General features: G+C 42.7%; 1 protein-coding gene across 1 annotated transcript in view; it reads left to right on the forward strand.

Moving 5' to 3' along the window:
- LOC129703451 (ephrin type-B receptor 1) overlaps nt 1-27,788 on the forward strand; it is a 405,586-nt gene that overhangs the window by 297,833 nt on the left and 79,965 nt on the right. Inside the window, exons 6-7 of the mRNA XM_055645911.1 lie at nt 15,555-15,679; nt 26,373-26,535. Of these exons, the coding sequence (XP_055501886.1) occupies nt 15,555-15,679; nt 26,373-26,535 (288 nt within the window). The remainder of the gene's footprint in view (nt 1-15,554; nt 15,680-26,372; nt 26,536-27,788) is intronic.

A 27,788-nucleotide genomic window follows, 5' to 3' on the forward strand; every position in this document is an offset into this window, starting at 1 on the left:
CGGGCATTTTAATTGGCTCATTAGAGGGAAAAAAACATAAGCACGAGTTTTCTAAACCAAGGAAAACTGACTGGTAATGTTAAATGCCCGCTAAACTTCACAGCTGTATATCTCTGGCTTCATAAAAGTTGTGTGTCTTCATACAAGTATCTCCACTCCTTCTTCTTCCCCCCCCCCCCCCCCCCCTCTCCCCCCCCCCCCCCCCCCACTCATTTAAAGGACTTACTGTACACTGTGCCAGTCGTCTTTAACCTTCCTGTTCGTCGCGGGTATCACCTTTGCTTTGCAACGTATGAATTTCAGATAGCGCGACCATGCTTTCCCTGGCCCCCGCCTTTGTGGGGTGCGTGTGTGTGTGTTTTTTGTGTGTGTGTGTGTGTTTTTGTGTGTGTGTTTGTGTGTGTGTGTGTTTTTGTGTGTGTTTTTGTTTTTGTTTGTGTTTGTGTTTAGCGCTGACAGTCGATCCTGCTCACGGTTTTTCAGGCGAGTGCCCCCAAGCTTGAAGGTCGCCTGCAGTTTGCTGAAAAGTCGCGTAAGTGGGACAGGCCCTTTAGGGTCATCTTTGCTGACCAAGCACAAAGCCATCCGTCAATCTGTTTGGTTGCTCCATTGGGTTAGATTTTGTTTACCAAGATTGAATGTTGCCCTGATCTTGGTGTACACAGATACAGAATGTTTATGGGCATCTCTTCCTCTGACCTTTCGATGGATGGAAGATCTTTGCTGAAGTTGGTTGGCCTGAGTATACTTGCTGAAGAACTACAGTGATTGGTTGGGCATGTTATGTATGGGCTTCCTACAACCACAGACAACTCCCCTTGAGCTAAGTGCAATGCCAGTTATTTTCCCTGAATCCGCTTCACTACCAGGGCTGTGGAATCAATACCCGAAACACCTGACTCTGACTCCGACCCCAACCCCTAGGTATAATAATTCTCAATCTGCTATGATGACATTAAACTAGATGGCATTACATAAGAACAACATGAATTATCAGGCTACCTTTTAAACCCATTTCCTTTAAAAGTTTTGAGTCTAATGATTGTAGCTATGCTGGTGTGGCTTTTTTATTGTTCATTCTTGAAAAAATACATACATCATTATACTAAAAGAACAAAAAAACATATAGGACTATGACAAAATTAAAATTCCATTGGGTTAAATAAAAATTAAAGAAGTATAACAACATTTATTATACAGGCCACAGATATGAACTAAATGGCTAAATTATGACAAAAATTTCTCGTGCAATAGAAATTAAAACTAAATGCATAGGTCGTTACGTTTGCTACAAAAGTACATACTTAAAATTTATTAATAACATCCCTAGGAACAGAATTACTTCTGCCAGATCCTCTTTCATTGAAGCCCTTAAATCTGATTTAATTATTTTCAGTGTGGAGATCAGTCTCTCCACGCTAACCTGAGTGGGTGGTATGGCTGTTACTATCATAGCTGCAAATTTTATTATTTCTGGATAAGCAGAATTTACTACGATTTATGTTCTCTGAAATTTATGTTGACGTTGGAGTCAGAATTGTTTTATATCGACTCCGACTCCAGCAGCATCAAAATTGCCCCAACTCCGACTCAATGACTCCGACTCCACAACCCTGCCCTATAAGATCACCCTTCAGCCTCCTGTGCTCCAATGAATAAAGTCCTTGCTTGCCCAACTTCTCTCTTTAGTTCAACCCCTCAAGTCCTGGCAACATTCTCATAAATCTTCTCTGGATTCTTTTCAGCTTCTTTCCTATAGCTGAGTGATCAAAATACTCTGGCATCAATATTATGTACAACTGTATGTGTGGAAAATAAAAATTGGCATTATCGTAGATTTGGTTTAGTATAGAGATACAGCCCTTCAGCCCTCCAAGTCCACACTGTCCAATGATCCCCACACATTAACACTATCACTAACACTAACACTAGAGACAATTTTCATTTATTCCATGCCAATCAACCGACAAACTTGCATGTCTTTGGAGTGTGGGAGGAAACAGAAGATCTTGGAGAAAACCCACGTAAGTCACAGGGAGAACATACAAACTCCGTACAGCACCCATAGTTAGGATCAAACTTGGGTCTCTGGCAATGGCAGTAAATCTCCTGCTGTGCCATTGTGCTGCCCTCTGCTCCCCTCCCATTGTATGAATGGGTGATGGATGGTTGGCATATTTATAACTAAGTTGGATATTTCCCTGAGAGCAGAGGGATAAGAGAAATAGACATAGGAAAAGAGGACATAAAATGCTGCAATTGTCTCATATTTAAATTCTTCACCATCACAAAATAATTATTACCTTTTCTAATTGGGTCAGTGGGAATTTGATTTATCTTTTTGGATACTGGAACTTTGTATGATAAGTAATAATAATTTCCCGGCAGGAATGATTGAATGCTATCTGCCCCTGCGATTGTCTGGATTGAAAAATGGCGATTTAATAATCTGTACACTGATAGTTGAAGCGAAGCATCTTGCAGTTTATTCATGAAGCAGCACTATTTTCCAAGTGGTTAAGAAAAAATGTTTCATTTTCTTCTAAGAAAAGACACCAGATCTGTGGGTAGCAAATAGTTACATTGTACTATGCTACACCAATTTTCATAAATCTGCAGTGGTTTTACATGTTAAGGTTCAACACAGGCACAGATAAACTGTTCTTTTGAGATGGTTTTAAATCAAACCTTTATTAAAAATGCACAAACGTATTAGGGCACACCTAAACATATTAGGTTAAATAGGGAATTATATATTTTTAACCCTCCTATTCCAGTGAAAACAATCTTTGGAAAAAATCATAGGGAGGAAAGCAGAATTTGACTTTAGACATTTGATCAACTGGTAACTGACACAAAACAGGAAGCAGGAACTTTGGCTCAACAGGTCCGTGCTGACCCATTTAAACAAATTGCACACTAATCCTATTCCCTACACCTCCATCAACTTGCACCAGATTCTACCACACACACACACTAGGTATAATTTACAGTGGCCAATTACCCTACCAACCCACCAGAAAATAGGAGCAGGAGTAGGTCACTCCGTTCCAGGCCTTAATGATTTGGACGAGGGAATTGAATACAACATCTACAAGTTTGCGGATGACACAAAGCTGGGGGGCAGTGTTAGCTGTGAGGAGGATGCTAGGAGGCTGCAAGGTGACTTGGATAGGTTGGATGAGTGGGCAAATGCATGGCAGATGCAGTATAATGTGGATAAATGTGAGGTTATCCACTTTGGTGGCAAGAACAGGAAAGTAGACTATTATCTGAATGGTGGCCGATTAGGAAAAGGGGAGATGCAACGAGACCTGGGGGCCATGGTACTTTGAAAGTAGGCATGCAGGTGCGGCAGGCAGTGAAGAAAGCGATTGGTATATTAGCATTCATAGCAAGAGGATTTGAGTATAGGAGCAGGGAGGTTCTACTGCAGTTGTATAGGGCCTTGGTGAGACCACACCTGGAGTATTGTGTACAGTTTTGGTCTCCTAATCTGAGGAAAGACATTCTTGCCATAGAGGGAGTACAGAGAAGGTTCACCAGACTGATTCCTGGGATGTCAGGACTTTCATATGAAGAAAGACTGGATAGACTTGGCTTGTACTTGCTAGAATTTAGAAGATTGAGGGGGGATCTTATTGAAACTTATAAAATTCTGAAGGGGTTGGACAGGCTAGATGCAGGAAGATTGTTCCCGACGTTGAGGAAGTAGAGAACAAGGGGTCACAGTTTAAGGATAAGGGGAAAGTCTATTAGGACTGAGATGAGAAAAACATTTTTCACACAGAGAGTGGCGAATCTCTGGAATTCTCTACCATAGTGAGGAAGGACATCCTCGCTATTAAGGGAGTGCACATGGTTAATCCCCAGGATGGCGGGACTGTCAAATGAGAAAAGATTGGAAAGACTGGGTTTGTATTCACTGGAATTTAGAAGGATGAGAGGAGATCTTACAGAAACATATAAAATTATAAAAAGACTGGACAAGCTAGATGCAGGAAAAATGTTCCTAATGTTGGGGGAGTCCAGAACCAGGGGCCACAGTCTAAGAATAAAGGGGAGGCCATTTAAACCTTTTTCACCCAGACAGTTGTGAATATGTGGAATTCTCTGCCACAGAAGACAGTGGAGGCCAATTCACTGGATTAATTTAAAAGAGAGTTAGATAGAGCTCTTGGGTCCAGCAGAATTAAGAGGTATGGGGAGAGGCAGGCATGGGTTACTGATTGCGGCTGATCAGCCATGATCACAATGAAAGGTGGTGTTGGCTCGAAGGCATCCTCCAGCATCTATTTTCTATGTTTCTTTGCAAGTCGGGGGAACGAACACGGCCGAGGAGGCATACATCAGATTTATACCGTCAGGATCAGGTAAATCCTTCTGTGAGGACATAAAATGTTGGCAGGCAAGGCAAAGAAAAGTCCCAAGAGATTCTACAGGGATATTGAGAGTAAAAGGGTGACCAGGGAAAGAAAAGCACCCCCTCGAATATCAGCATGGTCGTTTTTGTGTCGAACTAAAAGAGATGTGGAAGATAGTAAATGAATACTTCTCATTTGTTTTTATTGAAGAGAAGATCATGAAGCTAAGAAATTGAGGCATAGGAGTTGTGAGACGTTAGAGAGGAAATTGCAGAGGTATTTGAATCATCTTTAGACTCTGGGGAAGTTGTGGTAGACGGGTAGATGGCTAATGTACTGTTATTTAAAAAAGGTTGCAATGAGATGCCATGGAACTATAGGCCGGTGAGTCTGATATCAGTGGTGGGAAAGTTGTTGGATGGTATTCTTGGGGACACGATCCATCAGGATTTGGAAAAGAATGGACTGATTAGGGATAATCAACATATCTTTGTGCCTAGAAGATCATATCTCACAAATCTGATGGACTTTTTTGAAGAGGTCTGGGCAATGATTAATGAGGGCAGGGCAGTAGATGTTGTCTACGTGGACTTTAGCAAGGTCATTGACAAGATGCTGCATAGTAGGCTAGTCTGGAAGGTTAGATTGCATGGAATCCAAGGTGATCTTGCCATTGGGTCTCCTCTCAACCTTCAACATTGAAGAGAAAGCAATCCAAGTTTGTCCACTCTATCCCAGCTAATATCTTCTCATCCAGGCAACATTCTGGTAAATATCTGCAGTACCTTATCTAAAGCTTCCACATTCTTGGCGATTACAACTGGACACAATATTCCAAATGCGACCTGACCAATCTATATTACTAAAAGTCTGACCTTGACCACTTCCTGTTGTTCTATATATTGATTTTAGAATAAACGCTGCCACATCCGGCTGTGATTTTTGGCTATCTTACTCAGAGTCCCCCTCTGCTGTGCAGGACAAGAAGATTTTTCCCATCGATGAAAAATAAAAGAGTTATTAGTGTTTAAAAAATGTTGAGATTCTCTCTCCTGAAGGTCACGCCCCTTCCGGAGGGACAATAAAACCCAGAAGTGTTGAGTGCCTCAGTCAGTCTCTGCAAGATGGGGGAAGTGAGAGAGTCACATCTCTCTGTCTGAGCTGTGAATAACTGAACACATATCTACTAAATTGTGAGTGTGGTTTTACTGACCTTGAGTGCCATTAATGTGGTTTAAAATTGAAAATGCAGTTGGTTTGAAATAAAGCACAGCAAATGGTTGAAAGTCTAAACTTGACTTCCTGTTTGCACTGTAATTTGATTTTAGATAAAACGCGACCACTGTGATTTTTGGCCATCTTACTCAGTCCCCCTACGCTTATCAGGTGCAGAGGATTCTTCCCATCAATTAAAAATAAAAGTGTTGTTAGTGCTTAAAAAAAGTTGAGAATCTCTCCCCTGTCAATCATGCCATGAAGGCCACACCCCTTCTGGTGGGAGGGGGAGGGATTATAAAACCCGGAAGTGTGGGTGTGGCTCAGTCTCTGCAAGATGGGGGAGGGAGAGGTCACGGCTTTGTCTCAACTGAACATACTGAATGTCTACTGAACTGGGAGTGTGGTGTTTATGTGGTGTTTTATGGTGGTTTCACCCTGCTTAAAATGGTATGAAACTGCATTTCAATGTGGTGGTCTTGCACCTTGCATGAAATGGTATGAAACTGCATTTGAATTTGGTGGCCTTGCATCCTGCATGAAATGGTATGAAACTGCACTTAAATTTGGTGGACTTGCACCCTGCATGAAGTGGTATGAAACCGCACTTGAATTTGGTGGCCTTGCACCCTGCTTGGAGTGGTATGAAACTGCACTTGAATTTGGTGGCCTTGCACCTTGCTTGAAGTGGTAAGGAACTGCACTTGAATTTGGGGACCTTGCACCCTGCTTGAAGTGGTAGGGAACTGCATTTGAATGTGGTGGCCTTGCATCCTGCTTGAAATGGTATGAAATTGCATTTGAATTTGGTGGCCTTGCACCCTGCTTGAAGTGGCATGAAATGCACTTGAATTTGGTGGCCTTGCATCCTGCTTGAAATGGTGGGAAACTGCATTTGAATTTGGTGGCCTTGCACCCAGCTTGAAATGGTATTTCAAGGAATAACCGTGAGTCAATTGCCAGCCCACCAACCGTGAGTGAGGTGCCAGCACATCAGGCTTGAGTAACTGAGCTGCCACCCCAAGAATCCATTTGGCCCACAATGTTCATACTAGCCCTCTGGAAACCAGTCTCTTCAGCCCACACCCATACTAGCACTCCAGAAAGCCCCCCCCCCCCTCCCCACTGGCCACAGATATTGGAATTGGTGGAGAGGTGGAATATTGCGTTGGGGGACCAGCCTTCCCATGTGAACATGGGACCCAACGGGTCCCACAGCCTGGTGTATTATAAAATTAACTTCCTGTCTCTTATACTCAATGCTCCCATTGATGAAGGCAGCATACAATACACCTTATTTACCAATCTCTCTACATACGCTATGTCATGGACTTGCTCCCCAAGACCTTTCAGCACATCAATGCTGTTCAGGGTCTAGCCATTAATTCTGTATATCAATAGCTATTAAGGGGCTAGCCATCATTTTTTCCTTGTATTCGATCTCCCAGTGCAACACCTCACACTTGATCCGATTAAAGTCCATCTGCTATTTCTCCGCCCACATCTGTAACTGATCTATATTCTGTTGTGTCCTTTGACAGCCTTCCTCACTAAACTCGCAAGTTTGGACCAGCTTCGACAAGTTGCTGCAATGCATCGTGTTGATGTTATTCAGTAGCCACTGATTTTGTTGTTCAGGATTTTGTGCAAGTTAATTGTATATTAAGCAGGATTCAGAGCGAGGCAAGGATTAGAGAATTACAGAATATTATTGCAGCACTTTCCTTTGAATAAGCACCCTTCTGTGCCATGAGAGGTATTGCTTGCCTCAGTGCTCCTTGTGTAATTACTGCTGATTGTATGCAGTATACCTGTGGTACAAATGCACAGATGGAAATGTCAGGCACTTGGCTTCAGATACTAAGATTGAGGCTTGACAACATGATGATTAGACCCCTGACAGAGCTATTTGTTTCATACATTTCCCAGTCTTTAGTGCTCTTGTTCAGCTTACCAGCTTGCTCCGCTGGTATTTCATGCTGACAGAATCTAACCTGACCTTAAGGGCTGGACACGGTGATTAAACACACCTCGCACCTGCCAGCATTATCCAACAAAATTACTGACATTTAAAAGCAAAGAAAAGGGGAAAAAAGACAAGAGCCCTCCTTTGTATTCACTGAGGCCACTGATCAACTAGATACAGACACTGAATTGAAACTTTAATTGACAATTTCAGAAATAACTTGAATTGCATCTCATGGGACCTCAGTCATAAATGTGAGACGCAGCCTGATTAATGTGTTTTTGCCAGACAAGAATTCTCATTTTAAAAAAAAAGCAAAAGTCCCATCGTATTGATTTGGTTTTAATCACACATTCACCTCCTTAGAAAGAAAGGGCTAACTACTGAGAGAGAAAGTCCAGTTGTCGAGTTGCGTTTCTGCCAACTCATTCACCCAGGCTGTAGCAGGGGGTAATTGCCAGTTCCTGTACCTTTTAAGTGAGAAACAGATAGCCATTCAGCGAGTTGAGTGTAGAAGACTGGAGCGCTTGTGTTAGTGAACTAGTTACCCTGAGGCCTGGGCTAATAATACATTTCAATTCAAATTCCACCATTCCAACTTGAGAACTCGAGTTCAATGCTTTTAAAATCAGTTGGAAATAAAGGCAGTCCAGTTGCAAAGTGCCCAAAGGTGTTTCATATATGAATCTGAGTTCCTCTCTAGTGCTTTCAGTGGTGGTGTGTGAGCCCACGTGCTATCGTTTGATCCACTTGGAATGGCTGTGCACCAGCACCAGGGAATGGTCCACACCCTTCCCATGTGGTCATTGTGGAATTGCTGGAATAGCCCCCGGGTGACTCTCAAACTGGCAGCATTGCTGTCCGTGGCTTCTTGGTAGACTCTGCTCATGCTGACCCCAGATGCAATCCATTATTGTATTTATTGCATTATTGGCTATAACTATTCTCTGGTCCCATTTGCTGCAGCCTTGAATTGTGTTAAATTCATAACCTCTGTGATGCTTTATATATCAGAATCAGTCCAGTTTCATGCTTGATGCGGATACTGAATACGCCGTTTCTTGTTACAAGAAGATTGTCCCCTTCTGCTTGTAGGGTGTATGTTGCACCCTCTGTGTCTGAATCAGTGTCTTTATACGACGGTATCTACAGCACCAAGATGTTTGGTGCATATCGTATTTCTATGTGTTGGCTCAAAGTTGCCTTTGTGGAAATCACAGACTTTATTTCAAGAATGTACTTGGACCCCAAATTGATGTTGACTGCAGATTGTGGTCAGGTGCAGTTTTCCAGTTTTCTCCCATTATCCCAAAGATGTGCTGGTAAATTAATTAGTTGCTGTTGATTATCTTTCGTGTGGCTGAGTAGCTGAAGAACCACAGGATATGGATGTGCGTAAGAGGTGGCATGGTCACGCAGCAGGTAGAACTGCTGCCTGACAACACTGGTGACCTGACTTCTCTCCGGATTTCTAGTGAGCCCAGCATGGAGATTTTGCTCTACTTTTCTCCCACGTTGCAGACACGTGCCTGTGTAAATTGCCACCAGTGTGTGAGTGAGTGGTAGAATCTGGGGGGGAGTTGATAAGAATATGGGGAGAATAAAAGGGGTCAGGACATGATTAGTGTAGATGGTTGGTTGTAGCGAACTTAATGGGACAACAAGCCTGTTTCCATGCTATATCTATGAATCTATGACGTTAATGCCAGGCGGAACTTTGTGGTCATTGACCTACAAAGGGGAACCAATGGAATATTGGGATCTTAAATATAATTGCCAATGGCTGCTTCTCTTTCTGGGTTTAGTTTCTTTTACTCCTTGTCATAGTTCACAAGGTAAAGAAATGAGCCCCAGCTACATAATTAGATGCTTGCGGCGAAGAAACCCAGTCGCAGAGAATGTGCAAACTCCACACAGTCAGCACCTGATACTGGCATCGACGCTGGGTTGCTGGAGCTGTGAGGCAACAGCTGTACCAGCTGCATCACTGTGCCACTGACAGAGATCCCATGCCTTGTGCTGATCTAAGTCCACTGTCGTGGTCTGTCCTCCTCCTGTGTGATGATGGGTTGTCAGTGACATGATGAAGTCCTGCCGAAATCACCAGCACACCACATCATTCCAATCTGCTCAGTTACTCCCCAGTGGAGTTGCTTCTTAATACCAGTGGATACGTCCATAATTAAATCTGAATATTGCTCTGGAAGCCTCTCTAATCTACTTGCAAAGAGCTCACTTTTGGAGCCGATCTTTTCCTAACAAAATTGGTCTGTTTTTGTTGTTGACTATTGTGAGTAGTATCTTCCCTTTGTGATTATTATCTCACCCAGGGTTTTCAGCATCTCATCAGACTATGTCTTCCTTTCCTTATTATAGCATAGAAAGAGGCCGTTTGCCTATTAGATCCATTCAGGGAAATCCCACCAGTCCCATTCCCCCTCTCCCTTATCCTGTAACTTATTCTGTCGCATGCACAACAAATCCGTATTGCTTTGATTCTAACCGCTTCACTTCACTGAAAGGTAAATTACACCAACCAGTTAACCATCCAGCATAGTTATAGAGGTATACAGCATGGAAGCAGGTCCATGACAACCAAGATGTTTATCTGAGTTAGTCCTATTTGCCTGTGTTTGACCCTTTCCTATCCATGTATCTGTCCAAATATCTGTTGAGCATTGTAATTGTACTCATTTCTGTACACTTCCTCTGGCATCTCATTCCATATACCGATCACTTTCTATGTGGAAAAACTTGTCCCTCGCATCCCTTTTAACCATTTACTCTCTCACTTTAAATCTATGCCCTCTAATTTTAGACTCTCCTCTGCTGAGAAAAAAGACTGTGACAATCCACCAAAAGTACACTGTTCATGATTTTATAAACCTCTCTAGGGCCACCTTATACTGAGCCTTCTCTTGCCCATATTTCTGCCCATAATCAAGCAGTCGGCAGCTGTACTATTCTGATTGTAACATAACTGCATTTTCGTGTTTGTGGCCAGTGGCAGAGAGGCTGTTGTCACTGCCCCTTCTTCACACTGCTCCTTTGCTTCAACATTATGCTGGCATTTCCTGTGGTGATTCTGTCATTTCTCTTGGACAGAGAACCTCCTTGGCTGACAATATTCTGGCTTGGCATCCTGACTCTGCCAAGCACATTGAGGCCAGTGTGCCCTTTCCTTTCATGAGAGAAGTATTCTTGCCGCTGTAACTGGGATCCCTGTGATGAGCGATTTCCCATCTTATGTTACCCCATCTTCTTGTCTTTCATGCCAAAGACACTCACATGCATGGTGCATAATGTTGAAGTTCCTACTTATTGCTGCTGCTGTGAAGCAACACACTGCGTTGATACTAATGTCTCATTGTAATGCACCAGCCAAAATTTGTATGGTGATTTTGGAAGCCATCTCCACTAAAATATCCACTCTACATGCAAACATAAAAGTTAAATCATGAATTGTGAATCATATAGATTGAGTTTACTTGACTTTTAAACCTTTGAAAGTTGATTGAAGTGAACTTGCCCCAGGGTATTCAATTCAGGAAGCCTCCAAATCGTGACAAATTCTTCAGCACAAGCAAACAGTCACTAATCATCTCACCCGACCTTTCATTTCTGGTCCTGAATGCATTATTTCTACACCCCAGGAACCAGTTTAATGGCGCCCCACAGTCCCTTTGTATTCTCATTAAGCATCCTTCACCTAGCTCGGTGCTCGGGGTCTGCTGCACCAGTGATCGTATCCAAACTGCTTCCTATCAGTAAGACGGCTTTCTTAAGTTCCCCTTTGGCTCAATTCGCCCAAACATCTTTTGTCCTTCTTCTTCATTTGGAACTCTTTTTTTAAATTCCGAAGACCATCAGCATAGAAGGGAAGGGCTCCCACTTTTATCACGGGCATCCAAGACTCCTAATGTACTTGGAGTGGGTTTGAGGAGCTATCTTTAATAGTTTTGAGCCTTGACTCAGTGGTCCCATATACCTTTTAGTCTGTGTTCAAGTCAAGTGGTTGGGTCGCACTGTGACGCATCTGAAATCTACATGTAGACAGTCACTTCTGCAACCTCATTCTTTCAGGTAGCTTCAATTCTTTTCTCTATCCGTCATATTTGGGCTTATTTGTGACGTAACAAGCAAGGGTAGGAAATGCAGAGACATCTGAAGATATGCTTGGCTCATTCAGGATTGTTCTAAAACATGTATGTAACAAGATAGGAAGCATTCTATAGGAAGAATGTTCATGTTCATAAGTCATAGGAGCAGGTGTTGGCCATTCGGCCCATCAAGAGTGTGCCACCATTCAATGATGGCCAATCTATCTTCCCCTCTCAAACCCATTCTCCTGCCTTCTCGACATAACCCTTGACACCCTTACCAATTAAATATCTGTCAAACTCCTCCTTAAAAAATACCCAACAACCTGACCTCCGCAGCCGTCTGTGGCAGTGAATTCCACAGATTCATCGCCCTCTCATCAAGAAATTCCTTTTGTTGCTATAGGAAGGATGTTAAGCAGGAAAGAATGCAGAGAAGACTTACAAGGATGTTGGAAAGACACAAAGTTGGAGTAATTCAGCGGGTCAGGCAGCATCCCTGGAGAATATGAATAGGTGACGTTTAGGGTTGGGACCTTTCTTCAGATTGCAGGTGTGGCGAGAAGGAAAGCTAGAAGTGGAAGGGTAAATGGTTGGACAAAAGCTAGAGATAACTACACACAAGAAAAGTCACAACATACTGGAGTAACAGCGGCTCAGGCAGCATCTCTGCAGAACATGGATAGGTGATGTTTGGAGTTGGGACCCTTCCTCAGACTGATTGTAGGGGTGGGGGTGATTGATCTGGCAGTTTGTATCTTTCCTTTATAAACCAGCATCTGCAGTTCCTTGTTTCTACATGAACACACACAAGGTGTGAGCCAAAAGGATTGACTATGCAGCAGAAGGCTAGAGAGTTGCGAATTGTAAAGATAAAGGATTGACTAGGTGTGAATTGTTTAGGAACAAACAACTCCTAAACAATATTCCTAAATAATTCACACCTCATCAATCCTCTAATTACGTGATTCACAACTCTAATCCTTTGTCCACACCTTGATTGTGTGTTCATTTCTGGTCTTCATCCAACCATCTGCCTATCAAATTGTCCCGTGCCATGGTCTACCACGCTATGTCCTGCCACTCCACTCTTATAGCTTTCTTTCCCACCACCCCTGCAATCAGTATGAAGAAATGTCCTGACCTGAAACGTCACATATCCATTTCTCCAAGGACGGGGCCTGATCCACTGAGTCACTCCAGCATTTTGTGTCTTTCCTTGGTAAACTAGCATATGCAGTTCTTTGTTCCTGGGAATGTTGCCAGGACTTGAGGGCCTGAGTCATAGGGAGAAGTTTGGCAGTCTAGGACTTTATTCCTTGGAGCGCTGAGGGTGAGGGGTGATCTTGTAGAGGCGTCTATCATCATGGGGGGAATAGATAGGGCTAATGCGCAGAGTCTTTTATCCAGGTTTTGGGAATCACAAGCTAGTTATTTAAGATGAGAGGGGAAAGAATTAATAGGAACCTGAAGGGTAACTTTTTGAAACAAAGGGCGGCATAGTGGCGCAGTGGTAGAGTTGCTGCCTTACAGTACCAGAGACCCGGGTTAGATTCTGACTACAGGTACTGTCGGTACGGAGTTTGATTTTAAGGAAAGAGAGTGAAAGATTGAGCCTGAAGGGGAATTCTGAAGCTTTGCACCCAGCTAATTGAAGGCATGCTCACCGATAGTGGGATGAAAACATTCAAGAAAGTCTAGAGCCCAGAGCAAGGGAAATTGGGAGATGTGCAACACATGGGCCTGAAGTGGCAGCTCTTGTTATTTAAAGAAGGACTCATTGCTGGTTCATTTCCTGAATGGTATGCGGTAACTCACCCCTGGATGGCTCACACGTACCTAAATCTGTTGCCAGAAAGAAAATCCAATAGAGAAAAGCATTTGGATTTATTTACTCCTTATATGAGCTGTTTAAAATCTTATTATTATTTTTACTGGACTAGAATATATGTGCGGCATGACATCATCTCACCAAATCTAACCCAAGCACAAACACGACATGTTATGAAAAGGTTAACTGTCTGGAAGGCTCATGCTTTGTCATATCTCCGAACAAAGGGTGTCATCAGGATAAAGGGAATTAACAATGATCCTCAAATATTGGGAAGCTCAAATGATGCCAGATATAGGGTGGTGCAGTGGCTCAGCCGGAGGGTTGCTGTCTTACAGTGCCAGAGACCAGAGTTCGATCCTGTTGTTCGCAGTTTGCACATTCTCCCTGTGACCATGCAGATTTACTATGGGTGCTCCAGTTTCCTCCCACATTCCAAAAGACGTGCCGGTTTGTAGGTTAATTAGCTCCTGTAAAAAATTGCCCCTACAGTGTAGGATAGAACTAGTGTGTGGGTGAGCACTGGCCTGTTTTCCATGCTGTATCTTTCAGTCAATCAATTAAAACAACTTCATTTCTGTGGATGATCACTGAAGTTTTGTGTGCATTCGCGCTCTTCCTGTTTTTATTTTTAACAAGGTGGATGTAAACATTTCCATGCAAACACAGACATTTGCACAGTAGAACAATTGCTAACATTCATATTTAGCAAATTGTGCAAACCATCAGCTTCTCCACTTTTCTACATAATTCAGAGACCATATCATAGAACACACCCTTTGAGAGCACTAAGCTTTTCTTGCCATGAATTTAATATAGAGAAATGTGCGATGTGGTAGTTTGGAAAGTCTAATGGACAGGGCCTATGCAGTGAATGGTAGGGCTCTTAAAGTGCTGTAGAGCAGAGGCATCTAGGAGTGCAGGTACATAGTTCCTTGAAGGTTGTGTCACAGGTAGATGGGGTGGTCAAAAAGGCCTTTGGCATACTGGTCTTCATCAGTCAGAGTATTATATAGAAGTCAGGAGGTCATGTTGCAGTTATATAAGATTTTGGTGATGCCACATTTAGATTATTGTGTTCAGGTCTTGGCACCATGTTATAGGAAAGATGTTGGTAAGGTTGCAGAGAAGATTTACAAGGATGTTGCCAGGACACGTGGATCTGAGCTATCGGGAGAGGCTGAGCAGGCTAGGACTATTCACTGGAGTGCATGAAGATGATATTATAGTGGTGTATGAAATATCATGGTGTATAAAATCATGAGTGGAATAGATTGGGGGGGGGGGGGGGGGGGGGGGGGGGGGGGGGGGTGCACAGTATCTATTGCCCAGAGTGGGGGAATCGAGAACCAGAGGGCATAGGTTTCAGAGGAAGGGGGAAAGATTTTATATGAATCTGAGGGGTAACTTTTTCATGCAAAGACTGGTGGGTGTATGGAAGAAGCTGCCAGAGGAGATACTGTAGGTGAGGCAGGGACTAATCCAACACTTCAAAATTAGTTAGACGGGTACATGATAGGACGGGTTTAGAGGGCTATGGGCTAAATGCAGGCAACTGAGACTAGTGTAGATAGGACATTTTGGTCGGGCTGGGCAAGTTGGGCAGTAGGGCATGTTTCCACACTCTATGACTATGGAATTAAATTAGTTTCCCAGATAAGGAAATTGGTCACCCTTTGGCTGAATGGAAAACCCATTCAGAGTTCTTCTTAAAAGGACAATCTAAAATAATGTGCATTGAATAATATTCATGGTGGGGTACTCCACTACTGTATAGAATTGGAAATAGAGCCACAAACATAACTGACTGAAAGATAAAAACAATTCTCTGAGCTATGAGTACTTTTCGATTTTCTCTGACCATCCTGTCACTTTTTCCCAACTTCAAAGTTAAGATTCCCTTCCACCTGATTGTGAGCAAGAACCTGTTTAACAATTATGGCTTGAACTGCAGTTGTGGAAGCCCAGAATGTAGATGATTTTGAAACAAGGCCAGAAATAAGTGGTTGAATTTGAAAGCAGATTTCTCTATGAAGGAAAAACAGACTAACTCTCCCTTTCTCTCGATTGTTTTGCAGCTCCTTCCACGGTTCCCATCATGCATCAAGTGGGCTCCACAATGAGCAGTATCACCTTATCCTGGCCACAGCCTGATCAACCAAATGGGATCATTTTGGACTATGAACTACGATACTATGAAAAGGTACAGAAATCCATCCGATTGTCTGTCATATTATAGATGCCATTGTTCCTTTTGCCTATAATATTTATTGGCTTATTGTTCCGCATACTTGCATGAATTACACTTGTAACATATCATAGAAGTGTGTCTGGTTTGAACAATGAATGTAGTTTTGAGCACTATGAGAATATTAATATTGGGATACAACAGCATGAAGAGAGATTTGAGATCCTGGAACAATTTCAAGATTCAAGATTCAGAAGTGTTTATTTTTTCATATGAACCAGGAACATACTTGCTGTAGCTTCATAGGTTACATTAAATGCAACAACAACAATAAGTTTATCTGTTAAATGATCAGTTATTCTAAGTAAATTGGATCATGATCATGCTGTATTAAAGAAGCATAGGTTGTGTTATATTATGTATTCACCAAGACTTTTATGGCAACATCTTTCAAACTTGCAGTGCAAGTTTACAATGAAAAAAAAATCCTCTTAGTCTTTCTCCTCATTCTTCCAGTCACCATTTAAACCTTTAGGCTGCGTGTAAATTGGCTAGTCAGAGGATTGGCCAATACTTTATGGTTTAAAGCAGGGGTTCCCAACCTCTTTCGTCCCGTTTACCCCTGGCAACTTTAATAGCACACAACAATGTTATTTCACTTATTTATGAACAACTAATGATGAACAGATACTGGTATAACAGAACCAAACACAGTCAGTCGATGAGAAAAAATATGTACAAATCCAGAATCAACAAATTTATGCCGTGGGTAAGTGAAATTTACTCTCTGGGGGTAAATTTATCCCAGGTTGGAAACCCTTGGTTTAAAGGAAAATCGCTTTTGCTGAATACAATTTGGCTCTTTGACAGCATGATAGCGAGGGGTGATGAGGGTAGTGTGTTTGGTATTATGTATGTGGAGTTCCAGAAATGTTTGATAAATTGGCTCAATATAAAAGTCAAGGAATGAAGTATATTTTTGTTTTGCAGCCAATACTCTTATGAAGGATTGAGTCCAATGAAAAGTAAAACTCGACCTAGCTTTGTGAATGTATTTTAATTCTATCTAGAATAGAAACTGAACAATTTCTTTTTCACTTTCCTGTAGCAGACATTCCTCAGAGACTCCCAGGTGACACTTATATTTTGAGGCACAATTTAATCATTAAAATTGGGCTGTGAGTGCCCTAAAGTCATTTTCCAGTTGACAAAGATCAGAAGAACCTCTCAACCAATCATTCTGAGCTGGATTAGTGTCGAGGGCCCCGAGATATGCTAAACTGCGTCATTCAGAGAGCCAGCAATGAACACCCTTAACCTTTCTAAATAAAATTGATAAGTGTGGTGCTATAGTTAGATGGAAAAAATGGTTTCATAGCACAACCTTGTTCTGCTAGGGTGCATCCATCAACAACTAATTTCTGATAGTTTTACTTTGACCATCAACTGGTTATGGAATTATCAACTGCTACTTATGATGTCAAACCTTTAACTAGTTGCAGGATCAAGTGGTTAAATAGTTCATTTTTCTTATTCTTAATTATTTTCTGCTCCTGCTCTTATATGTGTGCAAGTAATTGGCAATTAAGCTTCCACTAAAGTTTTGTTGCAGAGGCAGAAAAAAAAAGTTGAATTAAAAAAAAAAGCTAGATATGCTATCTTTCTCAGGAGTCTTGGTCAGAGTCTGTGGATTAATGCTCTTATATCTTAGTGGTCAATGTGGCAGACGACTTGAGCAGATCAACCATCTCAGGCAAATCCAGTTAGTGTTAAATTTTAAGCTCATTAAAGGTTGGACATTTGTGCTGGGCCTGCTGTTTCTTTCCCCTTTTCGCACCCCCTTCAGCTGTGGGAAGTCAATTCTGCTTTCCTTTCATCATGGCACCTGTGAACATAAAATAAGTGAAGTTCTAGGCATTCTGCTCATTATATGCACGAGGCATGCCCCAGTAAATTCAGTGAGAATGCCTTTAGCAGAGGTATTGATCTGATGATATCCAGAGCTATGCATTGTTCCATTTGGATGTATTGCTTTTATTTAAAATTTCCCATCAAATAAACTCCTGCATCTTTTGTGGTCTAACTGACAAGAAAACTATTTGTACTTCCTCCAGAGTGAGCATAATGGTTTAAAATGTCAGTTATTAAAGAATTACAGCCATTTTCAATACGTTGGTAATTTGCCATTGCTTTTTCATTTCGTACCTCCCGAGATAGGTAGAATTTTAATGGCAAAGTCTTCATTCAAATTGTTCCATTTTCACATCCCTTCAGAACCTAATGTGGGCTCTCAGACAACACAGAGAAAAGCTATTCTCTTCAACCCATCAAACCATTGTAATGTCTACATCTGCCACTTTAATCTCACAGTTGGCACACATTGTTTAGCATTCCACTTTTTCTCTCAACTGTGGAAGTACTTATTTAAATTTGTGAAGTTTAGTTGCAATCTTACTCGCAGGAAGGCAGTGGCTCCAAATCCTACACGAGAAATTGTCTTCATAATCGTAGGGTAATAGTTCAGCCGCATCCTGAATAGGGAACACTGCTCAGAACAGGGAAGTACTGTCGTTTAGAGTAACAGTCTTTCTCCCCTCTTACAAAGGTTTAAAGGATCACATAGCATATTTTGAAGAGCCACATTGCCGTACTCCATGCACTGGTCTTATTGCTAGGCAGAGAGGCAATCTAAGCAAATGAGTATTGAGTAATTATCAGTAGAGAAATGCAAATGCAAATGTTGGAAATGCATTGCAGATCAGGCAGTATAAGAGAAAAAACTTGCCCTTTCTAATCTCAATCCCATTTAAGATTAATTGCAGAAATGTTAGGAACTTTGGAAATAGAGTAAAACCTTCTTGAGAGGGCAGAAGGGAATGGAATAGTGCGTAGTGTGGAAATATAAACTGACCACTGGTTTAGTAAGCATCCTTTGCTTAAATAACTTCAGGGGATATAAAAATACTCGGGGCAGGCAACATCTGTGGTGAGAGAATATAGAATAGTGCAGCACTGACCCTTTGGCCCACAATGTCTGTGCCGACCAACACACTAATTTAAACTGCATATCTGCCTGCATGCGGTCTCTATCTTTCCATTCACTGCCAGTTCATATGGCTGTCTGAATGCCTCTTAAATGTTGTTTTCGTATGCTTCCCCTGGCAGTACATTCCAGGCATTTACCACTGTATCAGAATTACTGTCTTATAAATATTTTTTAGATTTTCACCCTTTCACCTTCAACCTATGCTCTCTAGTATTTAAAATGCAGACACTGTGAAAATGACTCTTATCTACCTATGCCTCTCATGATTTCATATACTTCTATCATACACTGCCCTCAACACTCCAGTGAAAACAATCCAGGTTTGCCCAACCTCTCCTTATAGTGAATGGCCTCTAATGCAGGCAGCATCCTGATGAGTCTTTTCTGCACCCTCTCCAGTCTTCACATCCTTCCTATAATAGGGCACAGAAAGCTCCAAATATGGCCTAATCAAAGTTGCAATATGATGTCCTGATTTTTATACTCAATAATCCGACCGAATAAGGCAAGCATGATATATGCAGAAGCGGACCAAAGGTTTAGTTTAGTTTCAAGGTACAGCATGGAATCAGGCCCTTTGGCCCAACAGGTTGAAACCGACCATCGATCATCCATTCACACTAATTCTACTTTATCTCACTTTCTCATCCACTCCCTTCACACTATGGGCATTAACAGAGACTAATTAATTTTCAAACCCATACGTCCTTTAGGTTGTGGGAAGAAGCCGGAGTACCCAGACTAAATCCATGCAGGCACAGGTAAAACGTGCAAACTCCACACAGACAGCAGTAGATGTCCAGATTGAACCAGCGTCTCTGACACTGAGGCGCAGCTACGTCACCATGTCACCCTTTGACTCATCGGGTTGACACCGACTATTGATCATTAGTTCTATGTTAGCCCACATTCACCACTCCCTACACATTAGGAGCCATTTTACAGAGGCCAATTAACCTACAAACCCACACATCTTTGGGATGTGGGAGGAATCCAGAACATCTGGAGGAAACCCATGTGGTCACAGCAAGAACATACAGACTCTACACACTCAGCACCTGAGGTCAGGATCAAAACGGGGCTCAGGCTCTGAGGCAGCAGAGCCACTGTGTCACCCACATTAATTCAGTATTTTAGAGTTCATTTGGTAATTTAGACTGTTGTCAATTGTTATGAACTGAAAGGGAGATGAATGCTGGATTCAGTGGTGAATTTTAGAGAGGAATTGGAGAAATAACACAGGGATGTTGAGAAAGAGCAGGAGAGTGCAACACGTTTAAGAAGCACTTACAAAAATCAGAAAGTACACGATGGGCTGGTTGTTCTGTCCCAGTGATGTAACTTTCTGGGATTGAAGCTAGGCCAAGCCTAAGTGTAAAATATGTTGGGCCCTTGCTAACACTGGTTCTGGTCATCCCTGCAGCAGGAACCGTCGCTTTGTAATTTGATTGCGTGGTTCTGGGCCAATGCATCGGGATGGGAATAGTCACTTGTCTCTTTCAGCAGAGCTCATGAGGGAAAAATCCTACGTGTTTAGCCCACAGCCAACCTTTCCAAAGGTCAAAGCATGAAACAAAGAGGGAAAATATACCCCCTGTTCCAAACCAAATCATTTCATTATCATCAAATTGGTTTAGTTTTAGATTGACTGCGATCGCATTTGCGACCCATCACTGACAAATATGTCTAGTGTGAACCACTGCTTCAAGTCAGCTGGTATAAGACCTGATAAACTGTTCAAAGCATCAGTGGCTAATTAGTTTCCAATTAGCCAGGGTTGTACTGAAACCAAAGACAATGTCTTATTAATCACTCTAGCTCAGAATTTCCTCTGTGTCATTCATACTGTTGCTGTGGCACACTTTTAATTGCTGTATCCAACATAGCATCTTAATAAAGAACCAGCATAGTATTTATAGCGCCCTATCTGGCCATTTGGCACAGCTGTCCTGCACTGGAAAAATAGCACAAAAATATAGTGCAACTGGATACCCAGACAAATTAGATAATTTGAAGCAAGTAATGTAACAGGTTTACTTAGCTTGCCTTTATTTAGCATCTTTCATATCCTCCGTCTTCATTAAAGCTACCTTATCTGCCAGGTGAAGTGGTTCTGAAGTTAGTGCCCACGGTTGTGTGGAGGATGGAACCAATTTACTGTTGGAAATTTCCTAGCCGTTATCATCCACAATTCCGTTGTTGCAAAATGGCTCTGTGCAATCTTCTGAAGCTTTCCAATTGCACCGCGCAGACATGACGTAGATGTGGCAGAAGAGAAATCGCTCACTCCGAGTTCCAGCCACTTATTCAGGGATTTGAAATGAATTAAACTGGGATAGGAAGGGAAGAGCAAGTCACCCAATCATCCCTGCAGCCGGAAGAATGCCCCCCCCCTAAAAATACAATTGCCCCTCATCCCGTGTCGGGAGAGGATGAGAAAGTGGGACAACATAGAACTTGTGTGAAGGAGTGATCAATGGTTGACGTGGACCTAGTGGGAGAAAGGGCCTTGAAAGATACAGCATGAAAACAAGCCATTTGGCACATCAAGTCCATGCTGACCATGAATCACCCATTTATTCTTATTCATGTTTTCCACTTTCTCATCTACTCTCTACACACTAGGGACAATTTTACAAACCCACAAGTCTTTTGGATGTGAATGGAAACCAGAGCACTTGGACTAGACCAATGCAGTCAAGAGAGAATGTTCAAACTGCTCACTGACAGCACAGAGGTCAGGATCGAGCCCAGATCTTTAGCTGTGAGAGGCAGCAGCTCTACCTGCTGTGCCACTGTAATGGCATGTTGCGATGCTGTCTATCTAAACTCTACAAAAAGGCACACAATAGCAATTATATTATGAATTGATATCTTTTTTGTTGTTGAAGAAGGGATAAATATTGCCAAGAGAGTGGAACCTCCAACTTCTCATTCAGTTGTCCAGTTGAATTCTTCATGTTAAGGGATTAATATTTCACCAGAAAGAATGCACATTCAATACTGCAATTCACCTAGGATAACATTAAACCATTAACTGAGGTTCCGCTCAAATCCCAGTAGTGGCATCGAATCGATGATCTTTCAACTACGAGGTAAAAGAGCTAAGGTGAAAGTATCCATGGGAATAAAATATGGCATTTTACTATTCAGAGTAGAGCAACAGGTTGGCATCGAGTCTTTCCAACCACAATCATATTGTTGGATTGGACTGTCTAGTCATTTATCTCATTGCCATTCTTCAGACCGTGACAGGTGCAAATTAGTTGCAACGCTACAAGAATACATCTTAATCGCAAAGTGCTCTGGGATGTTAGAAAGCTTTGGAAAGATGCAATATAAATGCAAGACTTCCCAATGCAAGACTTCCCAATTTTCATACAGAGAGTTGTGAGTCTGCGGAATTCCCTGCCTCAGAGGGCGCTGGAGGCCGGTTCTCTGGATGCTTTCAAGAGAGAGCTTGATAGGGCTCTTAAATATAGCAGAGTCAGGGGATATGGGGAGAAGGCAGGAACGGGGTACTGATTGTGGATAATCAGCCATGATCACATTGAATGACAGTGCTGGCTCGAAGGGCCGAATGGCCTACTCTTGCACCTATTGTCTTTTGTCTATTGTCATTGAAACTTATAGAGCCCAACTGGCTGGATGTAAGGAGGATACGTTCCCTAGCTGAGGAGTCTAGAATCAGTCATAATTTCAGAATAACGATGTAGACAGTTTAGGATGTGAGGAGGAGAAATTACTTCAATTTTTGGAATTCCCCACCTCAGACATTATAAAAGCTCAGTCATTTAGTTCATTCTGGATATTAAGGGAACCATGGGTTATAAGGATACTGCAGGAACTTGGTGCTGAGGTAAGGAATCAGTCTGGATCTTGATTAATGGCAAAGCAGATTTGAGGGGCTGAGTGCGTTACACCTGCTCCTCATTTTGTAAAATCATCCACCATGTATAGAGGTTCCATTGGCTCATTGGGTCACTCTAGTTGTCATGTAGTACTCTTTACCACTCCCTATCTTTATTGGACTTTATCCTGTATCTGTGCACTGTACACAGCTCAATTGTAATCATGTATAGTCATATCACTGACTGGATAGCAGGCAACAAAAAAACTTTTCACTGTACCTCAGTGGACGTGACTATAATACACTAAACTACACTAAATTACACTGAACTAAACTAAACTGCACAATCCATAAGTCTTTGGGATGTGGGAGGAATCCAAAGCACCCGGAGACAAGCTGGAAACAAGGGTCAGGTACAAGCTCCATAGATCTGTGGGTGATGTTATTGCTGTGACAGTACATTTCCAATTTCTTGATGTACACCAAGTACTGTTTTTTGGTGGACTGTCTGTGGGCCGCTGAAATAATATCCACTGTTCGGTCTGTCAGTCCCAGGTGTAGTAGAGGTGCTTTCAAACTCTACAAATTAATAGGTTTATATAATTATGACATGGGTGACTTTCCCTTGTTACGGGATGAACCAGTAAATTAGGTCTATGATGGATGGTGATGCATGGTTCTAATACCATGTCGAGTATCAACGGGAACCATGGTTGAGTAGGCCAATCGGGTACTATCAAAATACCAGACGCAGAGTCTTGCTGTATTTTCCTTAATACCCGACTGATGAGGCAGAAAGGAGGGAATGCATAAATAAACAATTTCCCCCAATGTGGCGAAAATGCATCTGTTGCCGCTGCCCCAGGGTCTGCTGATAATGATTGGATTGGAACAATGCCTAATGTTATCTTTCCACCATTTTAGTTCCATTATGGCCTCTGTTGGTAGCTTCATTGGTCTGTCAAAATGACCACCATCCGAATTGTGTGGCTGGAAACGCAGCCACTATTTTGCCAATTATTCTTGCTACCAGTCTGATGAATGGTTTAATGATGTCAATGATTTTGCTGCAAGCCTCTATTAAGGCTGTAAACTTTTCTTTCGGCAAAGTCACTGACATGTGAACTGAGTTAATGATGAACCCTAGATAATCCATAGTGGTTGAAGGCGGTAATTTAGATTTAACTGGATGGATGATAAACCCCAGTTTTTCAAATAATTGTTTTGTGGCTGTTACCGTTTGTTTAGTCAATTCCAAAGTTTTGGCCACAATAAGTATGTCATCTAGATATGCCATTACCATGTGTTTTTGTTTCCGCAGAAACGCTAGGGCTGGTTTCAAAATTTTAGTGAACAGCCTGGGGGCTGATGTTAGCCCATTAGGTAGTGCCCTGTACTGTCAGAGCTGACCCATCCAGTTGAATTTTAAATAACATCTGTGGTCACCTCTGATGGGTACTGTATAGTAAGCATCTTTTAAATCGATGCTTGCCATGTAGTAACCTTTGGAAATCAATTGCTTAGTAGTAACAAAGGTTTCCATCTTGAAATGAATATATAATGTACGAAAGTATTCAAATGAGTCAAATCTATGATGATGCGGCAACCACCATCTTTCTTGTTTTTGATAAAGATATTGGACACAAATTCCTGTGATTCGTGTTGGGTTTTCTTAATTACTCCTTTTTTATAAAGCCGCTGTAGTTCAGCGTGTGCTTTTGATTTTTCTTTGCCTGTAAGCACAAACATTTGGTTCGGTACATGCTGAACTGGAGGGTTTTTTGTATAAATTCTACAATACAATACAATACAATTTATTTGTCATGGTATATGGTCCTATGGTATAACCATGGATACTGCTTAAAACTTATTCCATGCATCCAGATAGGAGTGTAATCTCCCACCAACCTCCATGCTCCCTTCAATTCGTAAGGGACCAGACCCACCTACCTCCATGGTTACCAGTGGTAGGTTTATTACTTTTTCGGCATCCTCCGTGGACGTTGAGGCGCCGGTGTCTGGGTCTGTAGTTGGGTTGGTGTTGAGGGTTTGCGCATTTTCCAGGAAGGCCGGTCTGGGCCATGGCCTAAAAAAGACCGATGTTGAGTGTTCCTGGCCTTCGAGATTTCACCAGTTTGTCTTGTCCGACTGGTGAGTGCGTAGGGGTGCTGTTTCTGGCCGAAGTAGTTTTTGGACGTTGCTTTAATGAGCCCCAGGGTTTTAGCCTCTTCGTTAAGTTCTTTTACTTGTTTGGATAAGTCATCTCCAAATAGTAATATTGGTGGTTTGGAGGTTCCAGGTTTGCACAGGCCTTTTTGGGGTCGCCGGTTGGATGGCCTCCGTACTATTTAACTCGTTTGAGAGTCGCAAAATAAATCCAGTGTCCTGGGATCTGTGTCATGTCTTTTTCGTTGTTGGGTCAGTGTTGAGGGTTTGCGCATGGTACAAGAAGTTCGTTGAATATGTGCGGAGCGAAAGCCGTAATTCCCACTGTTAGACTTTCCAGGAAGGGAACATTCAGTGATTTGCAGTTCCCTGGTGGTATGTGTCCTGTGGTGTCCAAAAAGACCGATGTTGATTGTTGACATGTAGTCGATACTTGAGCTTTTTGGTTCCAGGTTTTGGCTTGGTCGGGTTGAATGAACTGACACCATATCCAATAGGTTTTTGTTTTCTGGCACCCCATGCACACTAGGAGTGCTGTTTTGCACACTCCTCTGGGTCCGAAAATTGACCCCCCGTACTCCCCTCTGATGAGGCTTTAACACTGTGCAGCCCCAGAGGTTTTGTAGGACTTACTAGCGCCCACTGTGACTAGTTCTTTCTCCCGAAGCCTGCCACTTTGGAGTATTTGCTCCAACAGCCGCTCCAACTGGTTCCTATGCTCTTGGGCACTGGCCACTCGCGGCTGCTCCTGTTCCTCAAGCCGCTCCAACCGGCCCCAATGCTCACGGGCACTGGCCGCTTGCTCACGGGCACTGGCCGCTCGAGGCTGTTCAAAGTCGGACTCATCGGAGTCAACGACTGTCAGTTTTTTGCTTCGCTTTACCGCCCAGCCGCGGTGTTGATTTGGCCGGTGCGGGGGCGAAGTCGGGCATAGCTGTTCCCATTACGGGAGATTGGCGTGCCGTTGGCTGCTGCTGGCTGCCCGCAACTCCGCGGTTCTCCCATGCCAGCTTTTTTGCAGCCTTCTTGTTTCTCTTGGATCTGTCCATGCCTCCACCTGTGATAAAGTAAGTGGAAAGAACGCAGAGTCTCCTTACCTGCTGTTCCCGGCATTTAAATTCTGCCGCTAAGGGGAACAACTTCCCCCTGCTGTGACACGTTGCAATGCATGTAGCGATATGACACGCATGCGTCCTGGCGGGGTTCTTCACGTAGTCACTCACGTGACTCCGAAGTAAAATAGAAGTGGAGGTGGAGGAAACTAGGTATGCCATCCATAGTTATAAGTGTATGAATGTATATCAAAATTACATTTATTAATATGATGGGAGCTCACTCGTAGGTAGGGAGTGTGAGTCAGGCATTTGTAGCCGGGGGCAGCCTGTACTTCGAGTACTTCGGGTGCTTTGGTGTGGGTGTGAGTTTCGAGGCATTTTTTATGCAGTGAGTTCCTAAGATATGAAAGGGCACAGGAAGCAGAGCCCATGATAACACTCCAAAGGGAATTGGATAAGTTTGAAAGCCTGCAGGCCAAGATAGAAGGAGATTGTTTCCAACAGGTCAGCACAGGCACCATGAGGTAAATGCATGCAACTTTGATGTATTATTCTGCAATAAAAAGCGGGTGAGTGTGCTTTGTCTTTCAGGATCAGAACGAGTTCAATTCCTCAATGGTGAAGAGCCTGACAAACACAGCTCGGATTGAGGGCCTCCGGCCTGGAGTGGTGTACGTGGTGCAGGTGCGAGCCCGGACAGTCGCCGGCTTCGGGAGATACAGCGGCAAAATGTGTTTCCAAACACTGACAGATGGTAAGCCTGGCAAGAGGGATGCTGCCAAGGGAAGTAGATTGCGGTGTTTGCAAAGCTCTTAATTAACTGGGAGATGTAACCTCCCCCAATGACCGTGGCCATCTTCTGGCAGGCAGGCAGGCTGGGAGGCCGGAGAAGGAAGGAGAAAGGAATAAAAAAGGGTCTTCCAGTTCATTGATTATCTGATGTTTTCCACCTGTGGCTCTGTCTCTCCTTCTGCATCTGAGATTCCTGGCCTGGCGCCATTATGAGTTCCTGGCAGTGTGAGTGGATCACGCCAGGAACATGCCCATAGGAGAGAGGACTGGCACTGTCACTCCAGCACCAGCACCTGTGTTGAAATGGTGCCAAAGGTGATCAATCTCTCATGTTGGGTTCTCTGTTTGGGATCTGGTTACAGCTAGTTTGTTGCAACCTCTGGCTCTTCAGCTTTCATTACAGCTATTTAAAAAAAATGTTCATCTGAAATATTTTTTTTTAAAAAGCAAAGCTATTGTAATCAAGTGGAAAGCCTACAAAATAGATTAGAGGAAATCCACTTGTGTTTGTTTATTTTATGTGCATTCGGGAACGTTTTCCAGTATTTGAGCACATTTCCCGGTGAAATATGAATCATCACTAGATATGGGTGAGGTGCAGGAAGAGTGGAGGGTGGCTAATGTTGTGTGTATGTTGAAAAACAGCTGCAATGAAAAGCCTGGGAACTATAGACCAGTGAGCCTAACATTTGTGGTAGGTAAGTTACTGGAAAGTATTCTGAATGATTTTGATAGGCAGGCTCTGATAAGGGATAGTCAGCATGGTTTTGTATATTAGAAACATAGAAACATAGAAAATAGGTGGAGGAGTAGGCCATTCGGCCCTTCGAGCCTGCACCGCCATTCGATATGATCATGGCTGATCATCCAACTCAGTATCCTGTACCTGCCTTCTCTCCATACCCCCTGATCCCTTTAGCCACAAGGGCCACATCTAACTCCCACTTAAATATTGCCAATGAACTGGCCTCAACTACCTTCTGCGGCAGAGAATTCAGAGATTCACTGTGTGAAAAATATTTTTCTCATCTCGGTCCTAAAATATTTCCCCCTTTATCCTTAAACTGTGACCCCTTGTTCTGGACTTCCCCAACATTGGGAACAATCTTCCTGCATCTAGCCTGTCCAACCCCTAAAGAATTTTGTACGTTTCTATAAGATCCTCCCCTCAATCTTCTAAATTCTAGCGAGTACAAGCCGAGTCTATCCAGTCTT

The sequence above is a fragment of the Leucoraja erinacea genome, chromosome 14 (assembly GCF_028641065.1).
Source record: "Leucoraja erinacea ecotype New England chromosome 14, Leri_hhj_1, whole genome shotgun sequence".
NCBI lineage: Eukaryota > Metazoa > Chordata > Chondrichthyes > Rajiformes > Rajidae > Leucoraja > Leucoraja erinaceus.